Below are 26823 nucleotides of genomic sequence, written 5' to 3'. Positions count from 1 at the left end.
AGCAGCAGACCACCAGCTTTGTTGGCTCAGCAGTTCCTGAGCATCAGTAGTTCAGTGTATGGTGGTCATACAGGAGTCCAGAGAATTACCATCTCCAGAAGCTCTTGGTCAAGCACCAAGTAATATCAGAGCTTTCCAGTTTGCTAAATTTATGGTAACTATCTTTACTGAAGGAAAATCAAGTCTGAGAAGGATGACGCACAGTCAGTAATTCCATGCCTTTGAGAATGGAAGAATGTAGCTAAATTGTGCATTCCAGCCCTAGGAGGGGCTCCGCACAGAACCAAGTTTGTCATCTCTTCTTCATGGTTTCCATTGGGGTGTTGCCATTTGGGGTGTCTGGGGAGCACCTGCCCCAAGCTGAGCTCCTGCTATCAATTAGCTTTCAAACCTGATCATGGCATGATATGCTGCTGAGCACGGCTTGGCAACCTTGCTTACAGCAAGGAATTGGAAGTAGATGATCTTTAAGGCCCCTTCCAACCCAAGCTGTTCTATGATTCTGTACCCTCTTACCTTTTGTGGTGGTTCTTCCATGGTTCCTGAACCATTATAAGACTAAATGACTAACTCATTTAGTCATTTATGAGACTAAATGACTCAAAGACTAACTAAATAGCTATAAAAGAAAAGCTATTTCTTTTTCTCCATCAGAGCATCAGCAGCCAGAGATTTCCCTAATGATCTCATTCCCTTCCCTAGATGTCTGTGTGGCTGTTGTCCCACACGTGAAAGGCACTTCCAAGTAGAAGTGGTACCTAGGTTTGTTTGTTCACTCCTTGGGTTCTCTGTCCACAGAGCTCCAACAGAGAAGCTCGATCCTAACATAGAGACCTGTCAGATTTATTGGGGGCCAGGACAAATGGCAGACATGGGGGCTGATACCTGGTCATAGTCCACGTGGGCATATTCACAGCCATGGTGGTGGCCTCTCAGAGCAGCATTATTTAGCATTTATCTACCTAAATGGGAGTGGTCCTTCCTAGCTCCTGTATGTAGCTAGTTTTGGAGTCTTGGAAGCTCTCTTCTCAGTCTGGGCTCTGCTCAGTGATTCTTCCCTGTTCTCTTTGGAGGTGATTGAGACAGACCCAGAACCAGCTCACACCGTCCTGGAGAAGAGCAGCCGTGAAGTGGAGCTTCACCTGAGCGCTGTCGTTGATTATGCTGACTTCAAGCTGGAGGTGGACACAATTCAGTTCAAGGAGACCTTGCTGTTCCAGACGAGGACATTCCCGTGAGTGGTGGAAGTGGAGCAGGGGCTGCTCAAAAGGCAGCTGCCCATTTGAGATGCAAGCCTAGAATAACCCCCTTGGATTAAATCTCTCAGGCACCACATCTGCACTTTCCTCTTGAACTTCCAGTCTTGTAAACATTTCATCCCTGGCAGCCTTCATTGATTGTTACATCTTTTTCCCTCCTTGCTTTTCAGTTTCCGGCTGTCCAATACAGGGAACGTGGCCCTGGAGTACACCTGGATGGCAGATGTGGATGAAAGAGCAGCGAGCCCAGCTGGGGAGCTGCTCCCAGCCGGGCTGGAAGGTATGGCACAGGCTTTGTTGGCAGCTTGGGGTGCCTGGCATCCATTGAATACACTCCCCTCCCTCCCTGCGTGTCCAGATGTTGGTTCCTTCCCAGCACGCTTGTGCTGAAGCTGATTCATTGGGCTGTGCCATCAGTTGGCTTGGGCACTGGTTATGGAAGTCAGAGAATCATACTATCATTGCGGTTGGAAAAGACCACTGGGATCATTTAGACTAACCCTTGATGCTGTCTCTGAGGGATGAGGCTGTCCTACATGACACAGTGCTCAGAAATGTTCCCAGCTGATCTCTACCATAAGTTGACACAGGTTTGTCCTGATCACTCAGTAGTTCCTGGATATGTATAGGGGTGAACGCTGTCCAGAAACCATTCCACGGGAGAAGTTTGCCTTTAGCAACTCAATTTTGGAGATGAGAAGAGTTTGATGGGATTTCCTGCCCAAAAGCAGATGTCCTGCTAAGCTCTTCCTTCCCACAGGACGTTGCCTCTCCTCCATGTCTCGTGCCCCTGTGAAGCTCCCATTAGGCTGGATGGGCCATGCTCTGGAGCACACCTCATCCTCCCTGAGCTCACCCAGAAGCCCTGGCCATGCCACCTCAGTGTTCTCTGTCGAGCCCACCAGCGGCACCATCCCTGCTGGCCAGGAGCAGCTCTTCCAGATGAAGTTCTCTCCAGTGCGCATGGGGAATTTTAAGAACCGCATGGTCTGCAGGTAGGGAACATCCAGGGCTGGTAACTCTTTAACTCGTGCTGCTTTGCCTCTAGTGAGGGGTGGGAATGCAGACCTAGGAACAGCCAGTCCCAGGTGGGCAGAAGGAATAACCAGCACTTTGCAGGAGTGAGCAAAGGTGATTGTCTGGCCTTGGTGGAAGCAGGTATGGAGACAGTGGGAAGAGACATGTTATAAAGTATGGAGCTCCTCTTGTGTTGTAGCATCTGGAATGGGAGATCCAGAAAGGCTGCCTAGGGGCCAGCTGTAGCTATATAGCCTTCTTTATCAGACAAGCACAACCTTCCTACACAGAAACTTGTGTTCTTCTCTAGACACACAGCTGTTCCCATTTCTACCATCTCAGCTCTGCATTTCTGTTGGGATTTCTTGCACTGGGAAAGAATGCAACACAAGCAGCCGACTGTCTGGAAACAATCTTCTAATATCATTGCCTTTCTTTCTAGCATTCCTAACCTGAAGCCAGATCAGAAGGCCCCAGTAGTGGCTGTGAAGGGGAAAAGCCAGAGGCCACGTTGCCACTTTGAACTGGAGGATTCTGACTACATCACTGCAAACAGGCGCAAACCGGAGCTGCCGGAGCCCAGAGGGGCAGTGCTTGATCAGAACACCAGAGTAATTGAGTTTACAGTAGCTGGGGTGGGCGGCAGGAACAGCAGGTAGGTGTGGGTATGGCTTCTGTTAATGGTCTCTTGTCACTGTCCTTAAGCCAAGACATCTCCAGCCTTGTAGCACATCTGTACCATGTCTGTGTTCTGCTGACACGTGGCTACCAGTCTGCCCTGGGGCTGGAACAAGCTGATATGAAACAAGTGGCCAGTTTTTCCTTCTCTTTGCCCTTTACTTCAGTGAGCACAGCTGGTAGTGTGTGCTCAGCTCCTCAGCTGACATGGCATCTAGTGTGTGCTATGGGGCAGTACAACACTGGTCCCTTCCAAGAGCACCTTTGGGACATTCTTGCTCCTTTGACAAACCAGCCAGACAGGATCATTGAAGGCTGCGACCACAACAGACAGTATCATCTTCCAAAGGAGTCTTGTTGGACCTGATTTCACCCCTTTTAAGAGTCTGGCTATATCCTTGCTGTAATTTCTTTCTTGGTAGCTGGCGTTATTTCCACCTAGGAGACCAACATTGCTTGTAGAAAGCAGGTGAAATGTTCATGCTCCCAGCATTGTCCACCTACATCCAACATCTGGATGATGTCCAGACTGGCAGTGCTTGATGTCTGCTGCAGGATGGGATTATCAACGTCCTGCTGCCACCTTAGCAGTCTTTCTCACTTGGTGTTCCCAGGACCTTCAAGGTGATGAACCCAACCAGTTCCACATACTCCTTTGAGTGGACATGCCAGGACCCTGAAGCCCCACCAGGACAGAAAGCTTTCTTCTGCCTCACAGAAAGAGGGCAGATCCAGCCTGGGAAGAAAGCAGAGGTGGGTACAGAAAAGGAAGAAGGTTGGCCCAGTACATATGTATGCCAGTTTGACACCAGCTGTGTCTACACTCTGGGGGGTGTGATCTCCCTGTGAGCTTACATTAGGCAAAGTCATGGGAAAACCATTGACTAATGTTGGCAGAAAACCTGTTCTTACACTGCCAGCTTCAGGCTGTGAGTGTCACAGTGGCCTGCCTCTGAGCTGGGAGCTTTATGGGATTTCTCTATGGTACAGCCTGCACCTCCCTCCCCTACCCCCTGCCAATTCATTTGCCTCTTTCTCCCCAGATGAAGTTTGAATTCATTCCCCGGCATCTGGACGTCACCGAGTCCTTCTGGGTCTTTACAATACCTGAGAAGAGAATTTCAGTCCTGTTCCTGCTGGTGGGACACAGCGCTGAACCACTAGTGACCCTGGACAGGTCCTACTTGAACCTCCAATTGCAGTTAGTTGGTGAGCACATGGTTATGCCTGTTGTTCAAGCCAAGCTCCCAAAATGAAGCTGGGAATGGGAGCTGGCACTTGTGAGCAGGTCAGCCAGCTTCAGGACCTGACTGTAGGAGGAAGAGGGAGGGGGAGGGAGGAAGACATCAGTGTTGGGGGTATGGTGTGTGGCTGAGGCTTCCAGGACAGGGTTTGGGGGCGATGCCAGGAAGACCATGGGGTCAGAAGCTGATTTCCATGCTCTCATCCTGATGCTCTCATTCTGCATGGGCAGGAGCACACTGTGCTGTGGAGGCCCTGCTGCCAGAGGAATTAGAGGTTTTCAGGGACTAATCGGTTCCTTTTCCAGGGCACAAAGTACAACAGACCATCTATATGATCAACAGTGAGAAGGAGGCTTTCACCTTTGCCTTCAGAGAAAGCTCACTCTTCCCAGAGGGATACAGCACCTCAGTGAAAGTAGAGCCCATGAAAGGCTCCATCGCTCCCCTTTCAAGGTAATGAGGCAGTGTGGTGGGCTTACCAGGCTGGATTCCCTCTCCCACCAGCCAAATGCTGCATGGCCACTTTGCTTTAGAGGTGTTCTCCCCTCTGCAGTCACCAGGTGACACTCAGCAGTGGCACGTATCCAACCTTGGTTCATTTCTTCCCCATGAGAACACCAGGAACCTGCAGGTTTTCCTGTCCAGTGGCTGTTTGTGTTACCCTGGTCTTATGGGCCCCCTTCCCAGAGAATTTCAGACTTGGATATTCCAATTTTGATGACAAAATTGTGTTTTGAGGCTTTAACAATGTGATGGCCAAGAAAGCCATCAGTGAGTGAACGGAGCCAAAAATGAGTTTTCTCTCCCCAGATTTCCCATTACAGTTGCCTTCACGCCAACACTAGAAGGTGAGGTGGTCTTCAACCTCAAGTGCGATGTCAAGAGGAAGACAGAGCCCCTCTCCCTGAATATCAAGGCCACTAGCTATACCATGAGCGTGTCTGTCAGGTGTGAGGACAGTGATGGTGGTGTAACTGAGCTCAGTGCACAGGAGGTCAACATCATTGACTTCAAGGAGGTGAGCAGCTCCTCTTGCTCCACACACTCCTGCAAGATGGAACCTCAACCAAGACCTTTGTAGATAGGTTTGAACAAGAGGGAAAGCGCTTCATAGAGTCACTGAGGTTGGAAAAGACCACTAAGATCATTGAGTCCTTGCCACTTTCTCCCCACAGGTGCAGCTGAATGAGAGCACCCAGCGCACCTTCAGCATCCACAACAATGGCAAGTTCAGCTTTGCCTTCTCGTGGGAGCTGAGTGGCCCCATATCCCGGGTGCAGCTCCTGTCCCTCAGCCCCATGACGGGCAGCGTGCAGGCTGAGGGCAAGGTGGACATCCAGCTGGTTTTTCACCCGCGGAAAATGTGCTCACTAAAGAATGTAGAGCTGACACTGAAGGTGAGGCAGCTGTGTGTAATAGGGGAGTTTTGCCTTTCCTACATGCTAGCTGGGCAGCAGGAGCCCAGAGCTGTGGGTGAGCTCCACATGCTGTCTTTTCTCCCCACTAGATCAGCAAGGGTCCTATGTTTATCTGTGCGTTCCTGGCCACCGTGGTAGTGCCCACTGTCTACTTCTCAACCACCAGACTCAACTTCGGAGCCTGCTTCATCTACCACGCCGGGATGCCACCTGCCCAGCAGACCTTTACCATCACAAACAAAGCAGACAGGGATGTCAGGTAAGACTTCACACGCTCCTTCACTCCTCACCTATACTGTGCTAGATCCAGCAGTCTCCTTTGTGCCCCAGTTGTTCTGGCCATGGGGTTTCACAAAGCATTTCCCATGGCTGATGGGAGTCTTTGCCTGTATGCAATTCTCCTTGGGGTGTCAGTCACACAAGAAACCACTTCAGACCATTTCCCTCTACTAAGCAAACTATGGTCTGCTGCTAAGATAAGCACACCCCATGACGTAGCCATTGTGCCCTAATAACACAGCAGCCCTGATGTTGTCTCCTGATCACCACATGCAACACCTCTGCTTCTCTTTGCTTTGCTTTTTGCCAGTCTGAACTGCTTGTTCATCAACACCGTGCACCTGGAGGTGGATTTCCCGGGGTACATCCTTTGCCCAGGAGCGACGGTGGAGGTGCCCATCACTTTCTATCCCAGAGAAGTTACATCTTACCACGAGCTCATAACTTTCGACATCAATGGTCTTTGTCAACGGACTGTTGAGGTCCTAGGAAAGGGTGCAGAAATGAAGGTGAGAGGAAATCCAAACCCTACAACTCCAGCCAGCCACCATGGATTTCCTCATCTCTCTTCTCCAACCTGCCATGATTTGTTTTTCCTCCTTTCCTTTTGTTTCACACTGATCCCTCCTGTCTCAGGTGGACGTTGTGGAACCCCCAGGGAAGGTGGTGAAGCTGGGAGCCCTCTCTGTGGGACAGACAGTGAAGAAGGTTGTTACCATAGCAAACAATAGTGTTGCCCCTCTCACTTTTAATCTCTGTTTCATGCCCACCACTCCAGAACTGCAAGAAGATGGGGTAAGGCCACCTCCTTTCCTATAGTACTCTTAGGGGGGGACTTAGCTGCTTGGGATGGGAGCTAGCATTAATTACAAATGTACTTTGTCCTCTCGTTTCTTTGCACAGGTTCTCTGCTTTCACCCCAGCAGTGAACTAAGTTTGAAACCCAAAGGAGATACCATTAAAGTGAAGGTGATCTTCTCCCCAAAGCAACGCATTCAGCCATTCACTGAAGAAGTGATGCTGGAGAGCAGCGGGCTGCTGCGCTCCCTGTTCATGGTGCAGGGCTCCTGCCAGGGGATTTGCGTCAGCTTGGACCAGGAGCACCTCAGCTTTGGAGCAGTGATGCAGCAGAGCTGCGCATCCCAGCGTATCATCATGCAGAACACTGGCGACGTCGGAGTCAAGTAAAGTAAAACCATGACTTATCTGAGCCCTGAAAGCTGAGGTAGGGCTTGGATGGTGCCCTGGTAGTTTCTGCTTTTCCATCCTGCTGGAGAGCCCTGCAGTCAGGCTCTGCAGTTATCAGGATACACCTGCAGGCACCAGGGTGTGAGCTGAGTCCTGCCCAGCTTAAAGCCTCACCACATGTGAGATTCTGTGGAGAAGAGTACAGCAGGTGTGGAAACAGCATGTTGAATTCACAGCCTCACTGCTGCTAATCCTTTCTGTCCTTGTGCTCTCCTTTCCAAGGTTTCAGTGGGATATCAAGAGCTTCAAGCCAGATTTCTCCATCAGCCCCACAAAGGGTTACATCTCCCCAGGGATGGATGTCCCCTTCATGGTGAGATTCCACCCATCGAAGATGAGCCTTGCTATCCGGTATGAGGGGCTGCAGTGCTTCATCCAGGGCAGTGAGCCGCTCTGCCTTACGCTGACAGGGTGCTGCATGGACACCCCCATCGTCAAAGAGGTAAAAGCAGCAGTGCAGGTGCCAACCCACCTCTATCCAACCAAAGAAATCCTCTGTCCAGCCAAGCATGATCTGTGCTCCTCCATTGCAGACATTGATTTTTTCATGCAATGTGCGTGAGATGGACAGCCAGACCATCCTCCTGTCCAACCCAAGCAATGAGCCCTGGACTGTGAAGCCTGTCATCGAGGGTGATCACTGGAAAGGGCCTGAATGTATCCATCTAGAGGGGAATCAACAAGAGAAGCCATACACAATTACCTATGAGCCCCTAACCATGAGCTCTGAGGAAAGGAAGCATCAGGTATGTGAGCTGAGCCAGTATACTGACCCTCTTGGCACAGCCCTCATAGCTCACCCTGTTTGGGGCAGGATGTTAGACAAGATGATCTCCTCTAAATGTGAATTATCCTAAGTCCTGTGTTGGGCACCTGCTCATTGCCCTGCTCCATATGACCTTGCAGCAAGCCAGAACTGAAGCCCAGAGCAAGAACAGAGGCCAGAGATCTCCTGGGTCTGTTTCTGGGGCACTGAGCACATCTGTACCCTGTTGGGGTTGTGTGTGATTGGTATCTACTTGATGTATGATATTCATATTTAAAGCCTTACATTAAGAGCCCTGCAGTTTTCAGTTCTTCTGGAGGCAGAGATGCCACAGAGGGCGCTTGGTGTTGGCACCTGAGCTGAGTACTGTGCACAAAAGAGCTGTGGGCTGAAAGCAGGAGAGCTCACCAGCCCCATTCCTTGTCTCTAGGGCTCCATCTTCTTCCCGTTGCCAGATGGGACAGGCTTATACTACCTCCTGCATGGGACTGCTGAGGACCCAGATTGTTCAGGGACCATTGTGCGGGAGGTGCCATGCAGGACTCCCTATACTGTGATCCTTCCTGTCTCCAACTGGCTGAACAAACCACAGAGGTGAGTTGGGCCCAGAAAGTCTCTTCCTATCAGCAAATCCTACAGCAGTGCAAGGAAGGGCTTCCTGTTGAATGGGACTCCTTCCAGCAAGGTTTGCACTGTTCTTGGTCTCTTTCTGGCCATGGATGCCCATGTTCAGACCCACCCTGAAGCACTTTTCTTAGGCCAAATGGGTACTGGCTCCCTCTGCCCAAGGCAGGGAGGAGGACCAGGGGCTGTGGTGTACCTTCAGGTGATGGGTATCCAATGGGGTTCCTTCCTTCCAGCCCTCACTGCCTTTTCCTCACCTACAGGTTCCTTGTGGTAATAGATATACTCAAACCAGAGGACGTGGAGAGTAGTTCTGTGCTGCATGGGCTGGATTTCATTGATGTGCCTGGCTCTGGGAAGAAGGACTACAAGCTCACGTTCCTCTCCTACAAGGAAGAAGTCTTTAGTGCAATGGTAAGAGTAGACACTGGGCTGCAGGGTCCTTCCAGGAGCTCCATGTGCCTAGTCTGTAGATCCCAGGCAGATCCCTTGGGGGCTGCAAAACGCAAGCTGATTAGAACATAGGTGATGTGGAATCATTTTGAAGAATACAAATGGGAATATCTCTTTTTTTTCCTCTGATTCAGGTGACCTTCATCAATGAGGTGACCGAGGAATACTTGTTTTACACGGTCACTTTCAAGGCCATTGCTTCAGGACCCATCGGCACTGTTGAAGTGAGTGCTGCTGTCCGGCAGAGCGTGTCTTCCAGCATCAAGGTGGATAACCCTCTTGATGACCCTGTGGTGTTTGACATCGATTGCAAAGTGCCTGAGATCACTGTTCCCCCCCATTTCACTGTTCCTGCTCAGTCAGAGGTAGGTGCAGAGCTCACCCAGCTGCATAGTTCTCTCCTCAGCCTTTCTGGGAGCAGGTGTAATTTTAAGGTGATGCCCTATGTTGGCCAATATGGGGCTGCTCTCCAAGGGTAACAGCTCCCACCTGCTAATAATAAGGGGAAGGAGGGAATGAGAATATCTCCAGTGGAAGGGAGGTACATGCCAGCCAGTCCTTTCTAACTCAAATTTGATAACATGTGAGCAGAGTGAGGGCAGAGCTGCTAGAGCTTGTTAAAGCAAGGATGATGGGTGAAGGGCTGGTATTTGGGCTCCTTTGGGATCTGTCTAGAGCAGGTTGGCTCCTGCCAAGCACTGTGGGAGCACATGTGGGACTGATTTCCTCCATCCTCTTCCTAACCTTGTGGCTTTTGCCTCCATCCTTCCCAGGCCGATCTTGTCTTTGAGTACCAGCCTTTGAAGGTAGGTGAGAGCACTGAGCGCCTGATGCTCCACAGCACTGATTTGGGCTCATGCTACTATGAGCTGATCCTGAAAGCCACGACTAGCAAGCCAGAGAAACCACTGTACTTCTGCACTACACTGGGCTCTAACCAGACCATCACCACCAAAATCATGAATTACAACCGCCAGAAGACAGAGTACATCCTCCAGGTGAGTGTGCTGTGCTCGTGCAGGAGGGAAGGAGCCCAGCTATGCAGTAAGGCTGGGAGGCAGCACCTCTGGATGGTGCCAGCCCTCTCTGTGGATGGGTCCTGATCCTACAGCTTTGCTTGGCATAGCTGGGGTGGCCATGGGAGCCTGGTGGGTCCAACCAATATCCTGGGCTACAGGGAGGGGATGTGTCCCTCTGCTCTGCGCTGTGAGACCTCACCTGGAGCACTGCATCCAGATATGGAATCCTTAGTACAAGAGAGACGTAGACCTGTTGGGATGTGTTCAGAAGAGGGCCACAGAAATGGCCTAAGGGATGGAACACCTCCCTGTGGACACAGGCTGAGAGCTGGGGCTGTGCAACATGGAGAACTGCTCCAGGGAGAGCTGAGGGCAGCCTTCAGTATCTAAAAGGGCTGCAAGAAGGAAGGGGGCAGGCTTTAAAGCAGGGTCTGTTGTGAGATGGCAAGGGGGAATGGTTTCAAACTCAGGGGGAGATTTAGATTGGATATAAAGAACTGGCACAGGCTGAGCAGTGAGGTAGTGGCTGCCCTGTCCCTGCAGACAGCCAAGGTCAGGCTGGACAGTGCTGTGAGCACTGATGGAGCTGTGGGTGTCCCTGTTAGTTGCAGGGGAGTTGGACTAGATGACCTTCAAGGGTCTCTTCCTACTAAAACAATGCTATGCTGCAGGGGGAGCCTTGCTTTCTTCCCTTCTACTCCCATTCTTCCCTTCTACTCCCATTCTTCCCCTCCGAGATCTGCTTTTCTGACACCCCTCTGCTTGTCCCTCCTGTCCCATACAGACCGACTGTGCTGATTTCCAGACAGAGAAGACCATCACCATGCCACCTGCCAGCCTGGGGGGCTCGGAGGTGAGCGTAGAGGTGACCTACGAGCCCTGCCAGCTGGGCGAATCCCGGGCCACACTGCAGCTCCTGGGCCCTCCAGGAGGGGACTACAGCATCCCACTCTTTGGCCTTGCCCTGGCTCCCAAGCCACAGGGCCCCTTCCTCATCAAGGCCGGTGGCAGCACCAACATCCCCTTCAAGAACATCTTCCCCCAGCCCACGACCTTCAGGTACAGCGTGGAGAACCCGGCCTTCTCCGTGCGGGCCACCGAGACCCTGCGCCCCAAGAAGAACATCTTCATGGCCGTGTCCTTTGAGGGCAACCCGGATGGCACCAAGACCCCCATCAGCAGCCGGCTGGTGGTCTCCTGTGCCCGAGCAGATGGGCTGGGAGCCGGCATCTCCTGGGTGTTCTACCTGCGGGGGCTGCCCCTTGAGAAGTGATGGGGGTGGAGGTGGCCACCATGGGCACAGAGGTGGCCGAGGGGGCTCGCGGTGCTGTTGTGGGGCCTGTGTCATGGTGTGGAATAAAGCACAGGCAGTGCAGAGTGCTGTGTTTGGAGTAAAGCACAGAGTGTTGTGAGGGGATGTGGTTATTGGAGAAGGACTTTTGGGGGGTCCTGCTGGGTGAGAGGCTGGATGTGAGCCATCAACGTGCACTTGTAACCTGGAAGGCCAACTGTGCGCTGGGCTGTGTTAAAAAGGGGTGTCCAGCAGGGGCAGGGAGGTGATTATCCCCCTCTGCTCTACCTGCAGCGCTGCCCCCAGCCCCGGGACCCCCAGTACAGCAATGACTCCTCCCCGCCGCCTGGGGGCGCCCTGCGGTGGGTCGTGCTCATGTGAGGCGGGAGGGGACGCTCACGTGACGCGGTCGGTCCGGCGGGGCCGGGCGGTGATGGTGGCGGCGGGGCCATGAACGCCGAGCGGGACCTGGCGCCTTTAGCGCCCAGCGTGGTGCGAGCGTTGAACGACAAGCTGTACGAGAAGAGGAAAGTGGCCGCCCTCGAGATCGAGAAGTGAGAGAGCGACGGGGGGGAAAGCCGGGGTGGGGGAACACGGGTGGTGGGGGTGAGGGCTGTGAGGGGGCTGTGGGGAGGGAGCAGGCCTGAAAGTGGTTCGTCCCCCAGCGCCGCGGGTGAGGGGCTGTGGGCTTTGCGTGGGCTGCCGTGTCCCGTCAGTTCAGTGCACCTTCCCCATGTGTCTGAGCTCCCGTGCTGGCACTGCGGGCACTGTGTGCTGCTCTGCTCTGTGGGGCTGTATGGGAAGGACCTGCCCCCTTCCAGCACTGCCACAGAGCTCAGCAAAGCATCCCCGTCAAGAACTGAGTGTCCTGGTGGGCAGCAGGCTGACCGTGAGCCAGCAGTGTGCCTTTATGGCCAGGAAGGCCAGTGGTGCCCCAGGGTGCGATGCACTGACCGTGGCTGGTAGGTGATGAGCTGCTCCTCCTTTCTCTGCACTGGGAAGGGCACATCTGGAGCTCTGGGGCCAGTTCTGGGCTCCTCCGTTCAAGGCAGATAGGGAGCTGCTGCAGGGAGTCCAGTGAGTGTCTATGACTGGGGCCTGGAGCATCTCCTGTGTGGGGAAAGGCTGTTCAGCCTGGAGTGGAGATCTTATCAGTGCTTCTGAGTCTCTGAAGAGTGAGAGTCAAGTGCCAGGCTCTTCCCAGTGGTGGCCAGCAGCAGAACAAGGAGCGACAACAGGCACAAACTAAGAGCACAGTTCATAGGAACATGAAGAAGAGAAGAACATCTTTGCTGTGAAGGTGAGGAGCACTGGAAAAGACTGCCCAGAGAGGTGATGGAATCTTCTTCTCTGGAGATACTCAAGGCCTGTCTGGATGCTTTCCTATGTAACTCACTGTAAGGAACCTGCTTTATCAGTGGGCTGGACTGGGGGATTTCCAGAGTTCCTTTCCGATCCCTATGGTTCTGTGATTCTGTGGATCTGACCTGTTTTGCCCCAGTACTGTGGCTTCGTGGTTGGTTTGTACCGACCAAAATCAGATTTGGGATCTGCTGATGGAGCTGGACACCCAAATTGGGAAGGCTACCATGAGGATGAGGACAAAGCCCAACCCTTTCTACTATTTAGCTCAATCTAAACTAGTCACAGAACAGCACTACACATGTCATTGTTATGCCTACAGCATCCTGTGAGGAGGAACTTGCTCCCTCAGTGCAGGTACCTCCCATCTCTCTCCCCCATAATGTGCAGCAGCTCCTGCTGTGTGCAGACTCCCTCATGCTGTGTATGTTGCTGTTCAGTGCCTCTTCCTCCCTTAGTTCACCCCTTAAACTCACAGGGGTCATAAAGTCATAGAATGGCTGTGGGCACAGTTGCCAGCCACTAGATCAGACTGCCCACAGCCCCTTCCAGCCTGGCCTTGAACGCCTCCAGTTATGGGGCACTCCCGGCTCTCTGGGCAGCCTGTTCCAGTGCATCTGAGTGGAAAAACTTCCTCCTAATATCTGTATCTAATACTGAACCTCCCCTATCTCAGTTTAAAACCACTCCCCCTTGTCCTATCACTATCCATCTGCATAGAAAGTTGGTCCCCCCTTCTGACTCCTGGGATATCAGGGTTTTTTTCACTTCAATCCACAGCCCCATTCTGTTCATTAAATCCAAGCTGTAAAGAGATTCCCTCTGTGCTCGCAGGGCTCATTGCGTGCTCCTGATGGTGCCGGGGTGGGACTGGGAGGCAGAGATGTGGCCTGGGATCAGCATTTTGTGAGAGTGGCTGTTACCAAATTCAGCTTTGGGATGAAGAAGAGTACGGGGGGCTTTGTGATGCCTCCAAGGAGAAAGAAGGCAGCAGCTCTGTTCACAGCAGGGTGAGAGGAGGCTGACAATCATCATGTAGATGCGAGAAGGCCATAAATATCTCCTGTAATGGTTCAGCTACACAGTATGTGACGGGAGAGTGATGGCCAGTGTGAGGTTTTCAAGCCCCTCGGTGCCTGCCTGGCTTCATGCAGCTGGGGCAGGGTTAGTGCAGAGGCTTGAAAGGGTGGCTGAGAGTAAGATACTGAGCATTGGGGTTGGCCAGGTTTGGTACAGCAGCAATAAAAAAGCAGATAGTGTTTGGTGTTGGAAATTTTTAAGCCTTCATCACGGGTTGAAGTAAATGATAATTATTTAGGCTGAGATACTGAGGCTGCTGTTCTCATCCTGGATACAGAAACCAAGAGGGAAAAGAAAAATATTCTGTTGCATTGGCCGGGAATCGAACCCGGGCCTCCCGCGTGGCAGGCGAGAATTCTACCACTGAACCACCAATGCTCCAGCTGTGTGCAGCTGCCTGCACAGCTGCCTTGGCCCAGCGCTGCTGGGGAGGGAGGCTGGGGGTGCTGGGCTGGGGGTGCTGAGCTGGTGGGCATCGCCCTCGAGGGGAGAGTGGGTAAGCAAACAGAAGAGAAGGTGGGACAAAACCTGCTTTGGTATGAGTTGTACAGCTCGGTGCAGAGGGTGTTTGCGTTATTGGCTTCTTTTGCCTCTTAGTCCCTTGGGAATGGAAGGAATCCTCCTTTGTAGAAGCTGCTTTCTGGCAGCCACAGTGAGCCAAGCCCCCAGGCACTTGCATGAGGCAAAATCTGTGGCTTCCCATGTGCTTTCCTCCTCTCTCCCCAGGCTGGTGCGAGAGTTTGTGGCTCAGAACAACACATCTCAAATCAAGCATGTGATCCTGATCCTGTCGCAGGAGTTTGCACTCTCCCAACACCCCCACAGCCGGAAAGGGGGACTCATCGGCTTGGCTGCTTGCTCCATTGCCCTGGGCAAGGTAAGTGTGAGTGTTTTTTGGCTCCCTGTTGTGAGAGAGGAACTGTGCTCCACAGTGTACCAGGGAAAGACTGGGGCTGGCTGCTCCCCAGCTGCATGGCTTCCCATGTTGCAGTGTGACACCAGGTTGTGAATGAGATTCCCCGGTGGACCCAGCCGTGTGCTGTGAGCTCTGGAGTGCTTTCTGGCCTGGGTCAAACCTTGGCAGCTCCCCAGCCTTGGTGTCAGTGCATCTATATTTCCAGCTGATGTGTTTTGAGTGAGTGTTGCTGCTGAACTGAAAATAGGGCTGGGCTCAGCAGGTTGCAGCTGAAATCTGGTCCTGTTTAAGAGTCAGCCGAAGCCAGAATTTTCTGAAGTGTAGAAGCAGAATATACTGACTGCTGACGGCTGGTGACATTGTCTCCATTTCTGTATGTGCAGCTGGTTACCCAGATGGCAGAAATTACGTATGAGTTGGTATTAATGGAATACAATAAGCATAACCTTTCCTTCTGAAGTTCACCACGCTCCAGCAGCACAGGCAGGGGAGTGTGGTTAAATTTCAGACAAAATCATGCCTGATTTGTGGTCAAAGCAAGCAGGCAGTGTGAGCTGTAAAGCTGTATTAGCCTAAGTTATAACTTCTTATCGATTTGGTAGAAGTTTTCCTTGCTGAAAGCATTAATCATTCAGTCCAGCTCTGGAGGTGTTACATGGATGCCCTTTGTGCTCCTTCTGCCTAAGGCTGACTGATTTCCATCCCAATTAAGGGCTTCCTCTCTTGCTTACCTCTCATTAAAAGGAATAAGCTCAGTAAGTTACCTCTGGGGCTAGGCCAGAGCACACAGATCTCTGCTGAGGAGAGCAGGCACTCTGTGGACTCAGAGCTCCATTGGGCTTTTCAGTAAAACCACACGGGGTTCGTTTTGGAAAGTGCCTACAAGGGAGGGAGTCATTTGGGTTTGTAGTAGGGTGTATGTAAAGAAAGCACAGGGTTTAGGAAGAGCAGACTGTCTCTGTTAGAAGCACTGCAAGGTGTATTTTAATTTGGTTAATCTGCTTTTAATGAAAGTCACAACCAGTCGAAACAGATGCTCTGAAGCATGACGTCTTTCAGGTTAACAGCCTTTAAGCTGATGGCCACATGCTTCTGAGCAATGCTCCTTTTGTCATCCTATTGTTAAAGTGCAGAGTCTCTTTGCACATCACCCCTCTCTTGGGTCAGCAGCACTCTGTTCTGCTGCCAGCCTATAAAGAGTCCAAGAGGTGTAGCTGGGAAACTTAACCCTGCTTTGCCTTCTGGACATTGCTGGGGCAGTGCAGTTTGTGCTCTGGGGGATGGAGGAGTTGTGTTTGGTGGCCCTGAAGGACTCTGATAAAACTTAAAGCTAAACTCCTTAGTCTGCTGCTCTTCCCATTGTTGATTTTCTTGCCATCTCCTTTGCTAGATGCTTGAGAAATGGCAGTTTGTTTGCCTTGTGTTCTGCCTTGCATGGCTCTTTCAGGAGGACAGACTTCAGCATGAGAAAGCAGCAAGAATGCTTTCTGTAAGAGTGGAGCTGCACTGTCTGCTCTTGCCTGGAAATCAGAGCTGCAGCTGTGTCCAGCTGAGCTCCAAGAGCTGTAGCACCTGTCTTTAAGCAGCTGCACGCACTAATGCTGCCTGTTTTCTGGTAGCCCAGGCCTTGGTGCAGTTGGTCTTTCTGGAGGTGATTTGGTGAGTGCTGGTTTTCTTTGTAAAGCCTCTGTTACCACATCCTTCCTGCTGCCCAGCTCCAGATGGTACAAGGAATAACCCAGCAGATGTGGCTCTACTGAGTTGCTTCTCCTTCTGGGAGCTGTGTTGCTTTGCTCAGTTGTCAGGTTGTGGGTAGGGTTGGTGTGTTGCTCTCTGGTGTTTGGGGTGTCCTGGAAACCTCAATGGATTTGCGCAGAAACCAGCACCTACAGCAGAGAGACTGTAGTAACAAATAAAGATGATAGCGATACTGGGCCAAGCATAGGCCACAATGGGCCTGAATTCTTGCGCCATGCCCTTGTGCTTTATTCCAGGACCAATGGCAGGGCCACCTCTGTCCTCTCCCCATGGTTCTCAACTCACTAGTCTCCTTCTGTCCATCAGGACTCTGGGCTCTACCTGAAGGAGCTGATTGAACCAGTGCTGACGTGTTTCAATGATGCTGATAGTCGACTGCGGTACTATGCTTGTGAGGCCCTGTATAACATTGTGAAGGTGGCCAGAGGCTCCGTCCTCCCGCACTTCAATGTGCTCTTTGATGGCCTCAGCAAGGTAAGAAGCTTCCTCTAAGACCCTGGGGGTTTTTCCTTTCCCTCACTGGAATGGTACATCTTGTTCCCTGGCACTCTTCTTTCTAGGATCAAACAAACCAAGTTGTTTGATACCATCTTTTTAAGGAAACTGGTCTGCTTTGACTAGGCATGTCTGAAGGACTGCATAAAATATTTCTGCGTTGGTGTTGGGGATGCCAGAGTTCACTATAAGGTACCTTGTTCTTGGTTTCCACCTCCAAGATGTGTATTTCTGCTCCTTATTCAGTGGGGTAAGACAATGCAAAGTGGCTCTGCAGCACCACAGCTTTTTAAAGTCATGTGGGGTCAAAACCATGTCTACATACGCTCGCCTTTGCAGCTTATCAGTGCATACTCATTTTTGTCTGCCATGATGTGGGTGCTGACACATAGAAACCTTCTTGGCGTGGGAAGGTGATAGGTGCTTGATATTCCCCTAAGGAAGTCTCTCTGAAGAACTTGTTGGAGCCTAATGATGAGTCAGGGATTAAGAGTTCTCTGCGTGCATCCTATGAACATACTAGGAGCTCCACTGCAGAGATGGGAAAAGGCTTGGGACCTGCTGTTATAATGGCTTTTGTTTCTGTTCTTTACAGCTGGCTGCTGATCCTGACCCAAATGTCAAAAGTGGCTCTGAGCTCCTAGATCGACTTCTCAAGGTGTGTTTCCCCTTCTAGCTGAGAATCCTTGGTGCAGGAGGCAAGAGTGGTAGGCAGCTTTAACGTGCTTTTGTGCTGCCTGACTTGTCATGGCAGAGTTCTCATGGGGACATGCTGGTCTAGCAGGCTGCACCTGCTAAAACCATCCCATTGTGATCCTGAGGCTTCTGCCAAAGTGGTTATTTCTGGCACTGGTTGTAGCTTGATAAATTGAGAGACTGGTGGCTGGTTTGAGGAGCTTGTAGATACTGCAATGCAAAATGAATGTTTAGCTCTTGGGAGCTATTTTTCTGGGGAAGCAAGGATTTAATCTGAGGGAAGTTGCACCTCTGTCTTGGACAGCAGGAGGGTTGATCGTCTAATTTTCTTCCTTTCTCCTGTGCCTAAATGAGGAACAAAGAGAGATGAAGATCAGAGCTGCTGCTCCCAGGGCAGGGGCACTTGGTTCCTCTTCCTGTTCTGTCTGCTGGGGAGCTTTTACTTCTGCAGACTACACAGTTCCACTTGGAGTGAAGTAGCTCCCTGCCAGGTCATGCCCCCTCTCCTCATTAACACACCAGTCAGTGCAGTCTCTGTATTCCTTGTTTTAGTCCTTCCTGCTGGGAGCCTGCAGTGCAGAGGGGATCTGCTCCACTGCTCTGGTCTGAGGAACTTTGTTGTGCAGCAAAATCTGTCAAGCATATAGGAAGAGCTCTAAGAGAAAGGCAGGGGACTCTCCAGTCACTGACACGTATGATTATATCAAAGTTGCTCGCTCATGTGTGCGATACACCAATGAGGCATGAACTGGAGAAGGTCCCACCCTCCTCCTGTTCAGCCAGGCAGTAGGAGCCTTCCTCGGTGCATCCAACACACAGTTATTTACTGCCTGAGGGGGAATTCCTGCCTCATCACCCAAACAAACCATATGATTCTTTCTCCCAGAGTCTCCCAGCAGGCAGGAGAACTCACTGCTCTCTGACAGAGCTGCTTGTCAGCATCTTGTGATCCTTATCCTGTCATGTGCCTTAAAAAGGGCTGGGTGGGGGCAGCATGTGCTGGGTGCTGGGCTAACCTTCTGACACACTCTGCTTGGGTTGTGCAGGACATCGTGACAGAGAGTAACCAGTTTGACTTGGTAGGCTTCATCCCACTGCTGCGCGAGAGGATTTACTCCAACAACCAATATGCCCGTCAGTTCATCATATCCTGGGTAGGTACACACTGAGCCACGTGTGTCTCTCCTCCAAGCACTGTTGCTCGTCGGCATCCCGTGCCTGGGCAGACAGCAGATGTCCACAGTGATGTGTGAACCCAGGGACCTGAGTTTGCTCAGGCCTTATTTTAAGTCAGCAACTTCTGCTTCTTTAAAATGCCAGCTCCCAGTGACATCACTGTTGCAGTCACACATACATGGTGGTGCACTTCTGCCACTGTGGTTCACAGCTTTGCAAAGCAAGTTAGTAAATACAGTCCAAGCATTGCTTGTATGAATAAATGTATCATGACCTAGAGGTTACAGTCTCCCTAGGGACAACAGCTTACTGTTTGCTTTCCAAATGCAAGTTTAAGGGACCCCTGCAAACCCAGCAGTGGTGAAGAGATGTTGCTGTCCAGGAAGCAAGTGATCTCCATTCACTGTCTGATTTCTGTGCAAGGCAGAAGCTGTTAATATATGACCAGGGCCTTGAGGGAGGGATGGGCAGATGTGCCTTGGGGCTCTCTATTTCAGCCATGCTGTTTGTCATTGCACATCTGCTTGCTGGCATTTTGGTAGTTGTTTGTGATCCCTGCTGTTAGGGAGCTGTGATTGGAAATGCAGCAGTGCTGCAGTCTGATCCCTTGCCTCCTTCGCTAGCCCAGCTTTCTGAGGTGGGCAGCTCCATGCTATCCTCTTGTCCTTCCCTTCCTGTCTCACACAGGCAGCAATTCTCCCCTCCTTCCTGTAGCTCAGCATCCCTCAGTACTGCACCAGATTTGTGCTGGTGATGTTAGTTAGCTTCTCCATAACTCACCCATCTTCTTTCTTGTACCTTCCCCGAGCTAGATCCTGGTCTTAGAGTCTGTGCCCGACATCAACCTTTTGGATTACCTGCCAGAAATCCTGGATGGGCTCTTCCAGATCCTGGGAGACAACAGTAAAGAGATACGGAAAATGTGAGTGTGGAGGCTGCCTGGGGGCCAGGTCTGTGCTTTGCTCTGGAGCCAGCACGTTTCCCTGCAACAGGCTCATGCATTGTGTTAGTCACACACTTCATTTGTTTGCAGTTCTACATAACTGTAGCTAAACTACACATTCACAGTGGGAGACAAACAGCCTAGCTGGCTTGTTTGGTGGATCAGTCCTTGGCCAAGGCCTCCCTTCCCCAGGTTGTTGTGGCTACAGTGGCTGCGGGGGACATTGTGATGTCTTTGTGCTGTGGTACAAACTGTTCTTGCTCAGTGCATCCGTTGCCTCCTCAGCCCCTGTGCTTGGCATCTTAAAAGGGATGCTCATGTGTGCTTCTGCGATAGGAGATTTGCAAGCAGCCTCTCAGCGAGGTGCAGCGCCAACCCCAAGTCTCCTGGGTGCAGAGAGTAAGCAAGCATTGAGAGCTGGCCTTTCAGATCCATTGCTAAGACTCAGGTTGGAGGAGCATTTTGAAACAGGGGAGTGGCTGGATGTTCTCAGTGAGTTCAGAGGATCTTAGCTCTTGCAATTAAAGCAAGTGACTGGACCTGTTTGATAGGGCATAATAAGTGCTGAGACAAGCCTGGCTCTTTCCCAGTGCCAGGCCCTATCATACTTTGTTTCCCAGGGCATTCATATTGAGGAACAAGTGCTGAAAGCTTTGGGGATCTGCCCTTCCATCTCACCCTTACCCTTGTTCCCCTTTGTGCTCCCCATCCCAAACATGTGCTTGTTCTCAGAAGGGAAGATGTGTGGGACTTCCATTGCCTCCATCTTTCTTGGTTTGTGTGTATATGTGGTAGGGTAAATTTGGACCCAAAATGGAGCAGATGCACAGTGGTCTGTGGCCCATATCTTGCTTTTACTCCATAGTCTGTCCTCGGAGCAGATAAGAGCTTGTCTGTTACCTTGGGATGGGTTTGTATTTGTTGTGGGTGCCAACGTGCCCTATGGGAGTCTGCAGCTTTTGATGTGGGGCTGAGTAGATGTATATAAGTGCCATGCCATGCATGTTCTCACTGTGGGAGTGTGGGAGGCTGTTCACTGACTTCTTTGGTGGCAGAGGAGTGTTTACTTGTCTGTCTGTCTTCAGGTGTGAGGTGGCTCTTGGGGAGTTCCTCAAGGAGATCAAGAAGAATCCCTCTAGTGTCAAGTTTGCAGAAATGGCCAATATCCTGGTGATCCACTGCCAGGCTGCAGGTGAGTGTTCAGTGCTAAGCTGGCAGGAGCTGGAACTTAGCTTTGGGTCTGCAGTGTCAGCCCATTGATTGAGGCTCAGGGTTTTCCTGTTTACCAGCCATGTTATACCACCTCACACCCTTACCCTTTCTTTCCTGTTGTGCATGAAAAGCCTGCTAAAAAAAGGGTGGGCAGGCAGCTCTCAGGAGATCTGTCTTTGTGTGATGCTCTGGAGCAGTTCTCCCCTGGCTGGCACTGCTACTTTTTCCACCTCAAATATAGAACAGGTGTTATCACAAGTATACAGTAGTGGTGGTGCCTGAAAGTTAAATAACTGGCTGTGGGTAGCACCTGTGGTTATCCAGCACATCTGGAAAGATTTTCGTGGGGACTTGTTTTGGGAAAGATCCTGAGGTGGTACTTATTACATTGACGGGACAGTTGAGCTTGATGTGCCTGATACTTTGTGTTAGTGCTGCACCATAGGGTCTGCTGTGTATGCAGTGATACAACTGCATACATCTGCAGTTGGTTGACCTTTCTGAGAAGGATATCTAGCTTGCCCAGCAGCTTGGCAAGCTCCTGTGTGATCCCATACTAGACTCTGTCCAGACTAGAGACTGGTTGAAAAAGAGGCCCTTCCCTTTGGGCTTTAAGTCCAATCAGCTCTGTGGTTGCAAGCAGTTCTTATCCTGTAGAGTTTACTGTCACTGCCCTCACTTCTGCTTATCCTGTGTCCTCCAGACGATCTGATCCAGCTGACTGCCATGTGCTGGATGAGGGAGTTCATCCAGCTGGCTGGCCGAGTGATGCTGCCTTACTCCTCTGGGATCCTGACTGCTGTCCTGCCGTGTCTCTCCTACGATGATCGCAAGAAGAGTATCCTTGTAACTGAGCTGCTCCCAGAGAAGGCCAGGGGGAGTCCTGTCCCCTGAGTGCTATAAGCCACCCCAGCCATTTGGATGTGAAGGGAGCTGAGGCAGCTGTGGTTGGGCTGTGATGGCTCCTCTGTGGCTGGCCAGGTATGGCACCTAGCATGCATGAGACTGCGTGTTCCTTACACTGCCTCCACTCAGACATCAAAGAGGTGGCAAACGTGTGCAACCAGAGTCTGATGAAGCTTGTCATCCCAGAGGACGATGAGATGGATGAGGCCAAGCAGTCAATAACCCTGTCAGCAGAGCCCAACCCAGAGGAGCCCATCACCAAGCCAGAGGCAGCATCCAGTGGTGAGTCCCTACTGGCCTGGGTCATTGGAGAGGTGGATCAGGTGGTGAAGGTTGGGGAAAGGTCTTGAGAAGGTCTTAAGTTGGTTTGGTTGCCTGTGCTAGGGAACTTCTGCACTTTCCATGAGCCCTAAAGTCCTGTTTCACAGCTGATCCTCTGCTGAGACACACACACACTTGGTGCCACCTGCAGAGTGGGACCCTGATCCAGCCTGCAGCCCAGGCAGTACTGCATGGTCTGGTGAACATCCCAGCACATTTCACATCACCATGGCCATTAACTTGTGATGGGAGGCTTGGAAGAGTAGTCAAGTGGGAAGAAACAAAACAGATAAGGTTTTGGGGGTAATGATACCCAAAATACCGATACAGACAGCAGTGCCTTTAACCTTCCAGCATCCCCTCAACAGATGCCACTGTCCCAGTATGACTAAAGCTACCTCTGACACAACTGTGTTGGCCACATAAAATACATGTAACATGGGCTTATTCTTCTGGAGTCCCATGTTCAGCCCAGTGCTTCCCTGTAGCATTGCCCACAAACACTGCTTGAAAAATCCTGCTGGAAGAGGGAACGGAGAGGGTGCAAATGAAAAGGCAGAAGGGTTTTCTTGTGCAGCAGCAGCCAGGTGTGAGGTGAGGAGGCGTGCAGCAGCCCGGGGCAGCAGGGCTGCACTGTCAGCACACACAGCTGGGATGAGCAGCACAGCCTGTGGGCACAGGGAGCAACCAGCGCAGCATTGGTGGTTCAGTGGTAGAATTCTCGCCTGCCACGCGGGAGGCCGGGGTTCGATTCCCGGCCAATGCAGCAGCTTTTTGGAAGGGATGGAGGGGAAAAATGTAATGCCTTGTTGGAGCAGCAAAACTTTTTTTCCTTCCTGTATTGTCATAAGAAATTCTTTGGTTAAAATGTCAATTAAAAATGTGATTGCTTTAATACTTACCCCTTTGCGTAGATGATAGTGCACCTACAAGCAGGCTGGATCAGGGTGATGCTTTCACAGCTGAAAATCTCTTCTTTGCTCCCTTTGTGATGATGTGGCAGTTCTGCTGTGTGCAAGTAGAGGCAGCTGGCAATAGGGGGCATAAGGAGCCAACTTCATCTTTTTATGCTTTGCCACTGTGCTTGTGAGACCCAGGTTCAAACTGTGTCCAGCACGGACTCCTTGACTTGCACAGCTTGAGCTCTCTAAAAATCTCAGCAGCCCTTTGCTGTAAGATTGCTTCAGTGGGGCTCAGCCAAGCTGTGCATTTGATTTAAAGCGGCTCTGCAGGGACCTGTCTGGTATGGAGCAGAGGCTGGAAAGCTGCTTGAGTTTATTGCTTTCCATATGGAGCCACAGCATGGGACAGCTGGCCAAGGTGAGGATGGCCCAGTGCTCAGCCCTTCCTATGCTGATGTGCTGTCCTGTGGCCATTGAAATCTGGACTTTGGGAGGCAGCCCTCGCTTGTTACAACTACATGTGTGTCTTGTAATTTGAGCAGCATAGCACAGAGTTCCTGGCTGTCTGAGCTCATGTTGGGGTCCTCCCCCAGTTATGAAGAGAGAAGCCCAGAGGCACAGGTCTGAAGATATGCAGCCTGCGTTTTAGCTGGTGGTGGTTGTACTGTACTAGCATCGTGCACAAGCTTGATGCTGAGTGTGAAATGGATCCTTGGGTCCCTGAAACAATGACGGGAGGTGCCTGCAGAAGGCCATGCCGCTCCTGCTGTCTGCCTTCCCTGTCATCCCACTAACCATGTCTCCTTTCTGTCTGCCTGCAGGCTCTCTGGAAGCGTCTGGTGAGTCCAATGTGAGCAACGCCAGTGTCTGCACAGTAACCAGGTAGGGGCTGGTTGTTGCAAACTGTGAGTGATGGATGCTGGCAAAGCTGTGGGAAGCATGATGTGGGTTGGAAACCAAATGGGGTCTCAGATTGCAGTGGGATGCATGACAGAGGGAGCGTTTGCACCTCAGTGCCTTGTCTCAGTGATAAATTCATGGGGTTGTTTGATTTGGAAGGGACCTTCAAAGGCCATCTGGTCCGACTCCTCTGCAATGAGCAGAGGCACCTACAGCACAGGCAGCCAGTGTCTGTGCACTCAGGGTTCTGCACCTCTTCTGTATTCAAGCCACTCCGGCTGGAGATCCCCACTAAAAGAAGGGTTAAGGCAGAGAGAATGTGGGTGTTGGTTTTGGTAGTGGCTTTTCTAGCTTAACCGCAGTAGCAGACACTCAGTTCCCTTCTGCCTTTGCAAGGAGTTAATCTCATGCAAAGGCATCAATCTCATGTGAAGAAAGAGGACACAAACCATCTGGAGCCAGTGGAAGAGCTTAAAATTCAGCTTCGTGCTTCTGCAGCACTGCAGTCCTGGCAGCCCACCACAGTACGGTGCTGTAGGGCAGGCATTGAGGCATGGCTCAGGGCTTGCAGCCCAGCTCCAGCTGCCTGAGGGATGAGGTGTCCTTGCAGCCCCTGCCACCAGCCTGTCCCCCTGCCAGCCTTGTGTGGCATCCATCAGGCCCACGTCTGCAGATTGCTGCTTCATACCCAGCATGATCGGTCCCAAAATCTCATCTAAATCATCTCCCTTGCAAATACCTTTCTTTCCATCCAGCTGCCAAGGGATTTAATAGCAAACCCATCTGCTTTTAGAACCATCTTTCCTTTCTTCCTGCTGCCTGCAGTAAGAGATCATTCCTGCTGCCTTCCGAAGAGATCATTATTTGCCATGCTTCTATTGTGCTTACACATATATTTATTCCTCGTTGTGATCCTCAAAATAGCTCGCATTACCCTGGCTGCATCCTGCCAGCAGCCTGACATGTGATACCCATCGTAACATCCCTGAGCACTGCAAGCGTCAGCTTTTTCAGGTTTGATTTTCTGTGTCTCTCCATTCCTTTTTTGCACCCCCTCAAAGCCCATCTACTCCTCCTTTATGACGCCCTTGATTGTTTTCCTCCTACAAAAGCATAGATTGTTTCCATTTGTCTCTAGATTTCATTCTATGGCTCTTCAATGATTTCCCCCCACTTCCCTGTGCTCGCTGCATCCTGGCCCTGCTCTTTGCCAGCCTCCCACACTCATGGCTGCAGACTCAGCCCGTAAAGTTTAGCAGGTGCTGGAGTGGGTGTATGTCAGGCTGAAGCTGGAAAGGGAGGAGAGAAAATGAGGCACTAAGTCAAAGGGATACGTGATAACTGCATCTCTGTCCTGGAGAGCTTGCATCTTGGTGAGGGGGGGGAAGAGAGTAAAGGCAGTGAGACTGAGCTCAGTGGGATGCATGGGGGATGCTGTTGTCTCTACACCCCACACTTGGTGTTGGATGTCCATTGGTTCTGCCAGCTGCCCCATGCAACAAGGAAAGCTCATTTTGGAGCATCGTAGACAAGAGAGTGTGGAGGCCTGGGTTTGCAGAGAGGTTTCTTGAGGTTTCCCCGGCCCTTTGGAATGGGAGATGCCAGGTTTTGGCATGGAGTTTACCTGCCACGGATAACACATTTCCCCATGCCGTGTTATCACCATGCTGGCTGCCATCAGGACCTGAAGTGTTTTCCCCATGGCTCTCATTATGGGGTGCTGGCATAGAGCTGGGTGGGCTGTATGTGACTGTGCCCATCATTCTGCATATCTACTTGGGTGGCTGGAGTCCAGGGGTTCTGTTCTGTCAGTAGATTGTCTCTTAAGAACATAAACAGCTGAATTGCACCTCTAATGCTGGCAGAGCACAGTAGCTGGCATAGCAGCAGCACAGACCTCTGTACCATGAGATGCCACGCTGGGAGGGCAGCAGGAGGCAGCTGCAGCCATAACTCCCACTGGGGAGCAGGCAGCTGCCTGCACACCGAGTGCCCACTGGGTGTCAAGGCAGGACCGCAGGAAACCATTCTGTTGCCATTTAAAGCTGGGAAGCCTGCGGACAGAGGAAGTTGCAGCTGCCTTTTAAGATGAAATCACTCTGTGCTTGTGTTTTTGTTCATTCCCTCTGCTTCCCCCGGTCTCCCCCTGAGAGCAAGGGATGAAGTGAGGCCCTGTGCCAGCACCCGGCTCTCACGCCCCTTCCCCTGCCCTCCCCATGCAGACGCCTGCAGAAGGATAACACTGCAGCAGCAGTGAGAGGAGGAGGACCTCGTTCAGCAGGGGCAGAGAAGAGGGGAACTCTGAAGGCATTGCGTGAAGATGCAGTCCAAGCAGATGGTGAGGTCTGAATGCTCCATAGATGGATTCTGGGCACGTTGCTGGGGCCACAAAGTGACCACCCCCACTCCTAAAATGTGCTGAAGGCAGTCCAAAATGCTTCCATGGCAATCACCGGCTTCACATGGAACTTGGAGAGAGCTTCCTGGTAGCATTTACTTGGAAGTAACGACCGTGTCTGTTCTGAGACAGGGACTGCAGGGGCCTCGGGGCTTCCCAGGAAAACAGAACTCCTGCATTCAGCTTCTACAGAAGAGATGACACAAGGTTTCAGAGATGCTGAAGCCTTTCCATGGCCCAGCTGATGCTGCTGCCCCTGCCATTGTGAATTTGAGCCCAGATCACGATAGAGAAGTGGAACTGTGGCTGCTGGAGCAGAGCCCTTATTTCCCTCCTGGAGTGTGTGCTGCTGAAAGAGAAGCAGACATCTGTCCTGCATCTCTGGACCAGCGTGGCTGGAAGGCATTTTCTAGGCTCTTGGAGCTGCCTAACTGTATCAACAAGACTTGAAGGCTTGAGAAC

The 26823-nt window shown here is 51.5% G+C and overlaps 2 protein-coding genes and 2 non-coding genes across 10 annotated transcripts in view; 3 read left to right on the top strand and 1 right to left on the bottom strand.

The window, feature by feature from the left end:
* HYDIN (HYDIN axonemal central pair apparatus protein) overlaps positions 1-11404 on the top strand; it is a 108311-nt gene extending 96907 nt beyond the window's left edge. For all 6 annotated transcript variants that reach the window (XM_032447003.1, XM_015873865.2, XM_015873864.2 and 3 more), the window contains 20 exons: positions 1074-1234; positions 1430-1539; positions 2020-2254; positions 2719-2931; positions 3569-3707; positions 3998-4163; positions 4504-4651; positions 5009-5216; positions 5374-5595; positions 5706-5875; positions 6206-6404; positions 6532-6690; positions 6799-7079; positions 7366-7585; positions 7677-7889; positions 8340-8503; positions 8797-8947; positions 9121-9351; positions 9760-9984; positions 10790-11404. In XM_032447003.1, the coding sequence (XP_032302894.1) occupies positions 1074-1234; positions 1430-1539; positions 2020-2254; positions 2719-2931; positions 3569-3707; positions 3998-4163; positions 4504-4651; positions 5009-5216; positions 5374-5595; positions 5706-5875; positions 6206-6404; positions 6532-6690; positions 6799-7079; positions 7366-7585; positions 7677-7889; positions 8340-8503; positions 8797-8947; positions 9121-9351; positions 9760-9984; positions 10790-11278 (4104 nt within the window). In that variant the 3' untranslated portion in view covers positions 11279-11404. The remainder of the gene's footprint in view (positions 1-1073; positions 1235-1429; positions 1540-2019; positions 2255-2718; positions 2932-3568; positions 3708-3997; positions 4164-4503; positions 4652-5008; positions 5217-5373; positions 5596-5705; positions 5876-6205; positions 6405-6531; positions 6691-6798; positions 7080-7365; positions 7586-7676; positions 7890-8339; positions 8504-8796; positions 8948-9120; positions 9352-9759; positions 9985-10789) is intronic.
* A 286-nt stretch (positions 11405-11690) lies between these two features.
* The window catches only part of VAC14 (VAC14 component of PIKFYVE complex), a 49716-nt gene continuing 34583 nt past the window's right edge, over positions 11691-26823 (top strand). Inside the window, exons 1-10 of one of the 2 annotated variants that reach the window (XM_015873853.1) lie at positions 11691-11850; positions 14465-14615; positions 16719-16886; positions 17503-17565; positions 18650-18757; positions 19592-19701; positions 20808-20914; positions 21638-21772; positions 21970-22122; positions 23885-23945. In XM_015873853.1, coding sequence (XP_015729339.1) covers positions 11747-11850; positions 14465-14615; positions 16719-16886; positions 17503-17565; positions 18650-18757; positions 19592-19701; positions 20808-20914; positions 21638-21772; positions 21970-22122; positions 23885-23945 — 1160 coding nt within the window. In that variant the 5' untranslated portion in view covers positions 11691-11746. Of the gene's footprint in view, positions 11851-14464; positions 14616-16718; positions 16887-17033; positions 17100-17502; positions 17566-18649; positions 18758-19591; positions 19702-20807; positions 20915-21637; positions 21773-21969; positions 22123-23884; positions 23946-26823 lie in introns of those variants that run through there. The other variant, XM_032447025.1, reaches the window with a different exon arrangement.
* Positions 14046-14116, bottom strand: TRNAG-GCC. The gene has a single exon. It is a non-coding gene; the product is annotated as a tRNA-Gly (tRNA).
* TRNAG-GCC lies at positions 22857-22927 on the top strand. Its single transcript has one exon. It is a non-coding gene; the product is annotated as a tRNA-Gly (tRNA).

This window comes from Coturnix japonica, chromosome 11 (assembly GCF_001577835.2).
Source record: "Coturnix japonica isolate 7356 chromosome 11, Coturnix japonica 2.1, whole genome shotgun sequence".
Lineage (NCBI taxonomy): Eukaryota > Metazoa > Chordata > Aves > Galliformes > Phasianidae > Coturnix > Coturnix japonica.
The sequence above is the reverse complement of the archived record's forward strand: the minus strand, read 5'-3'. Positions and strand labels throughout refer to the sequence as shown.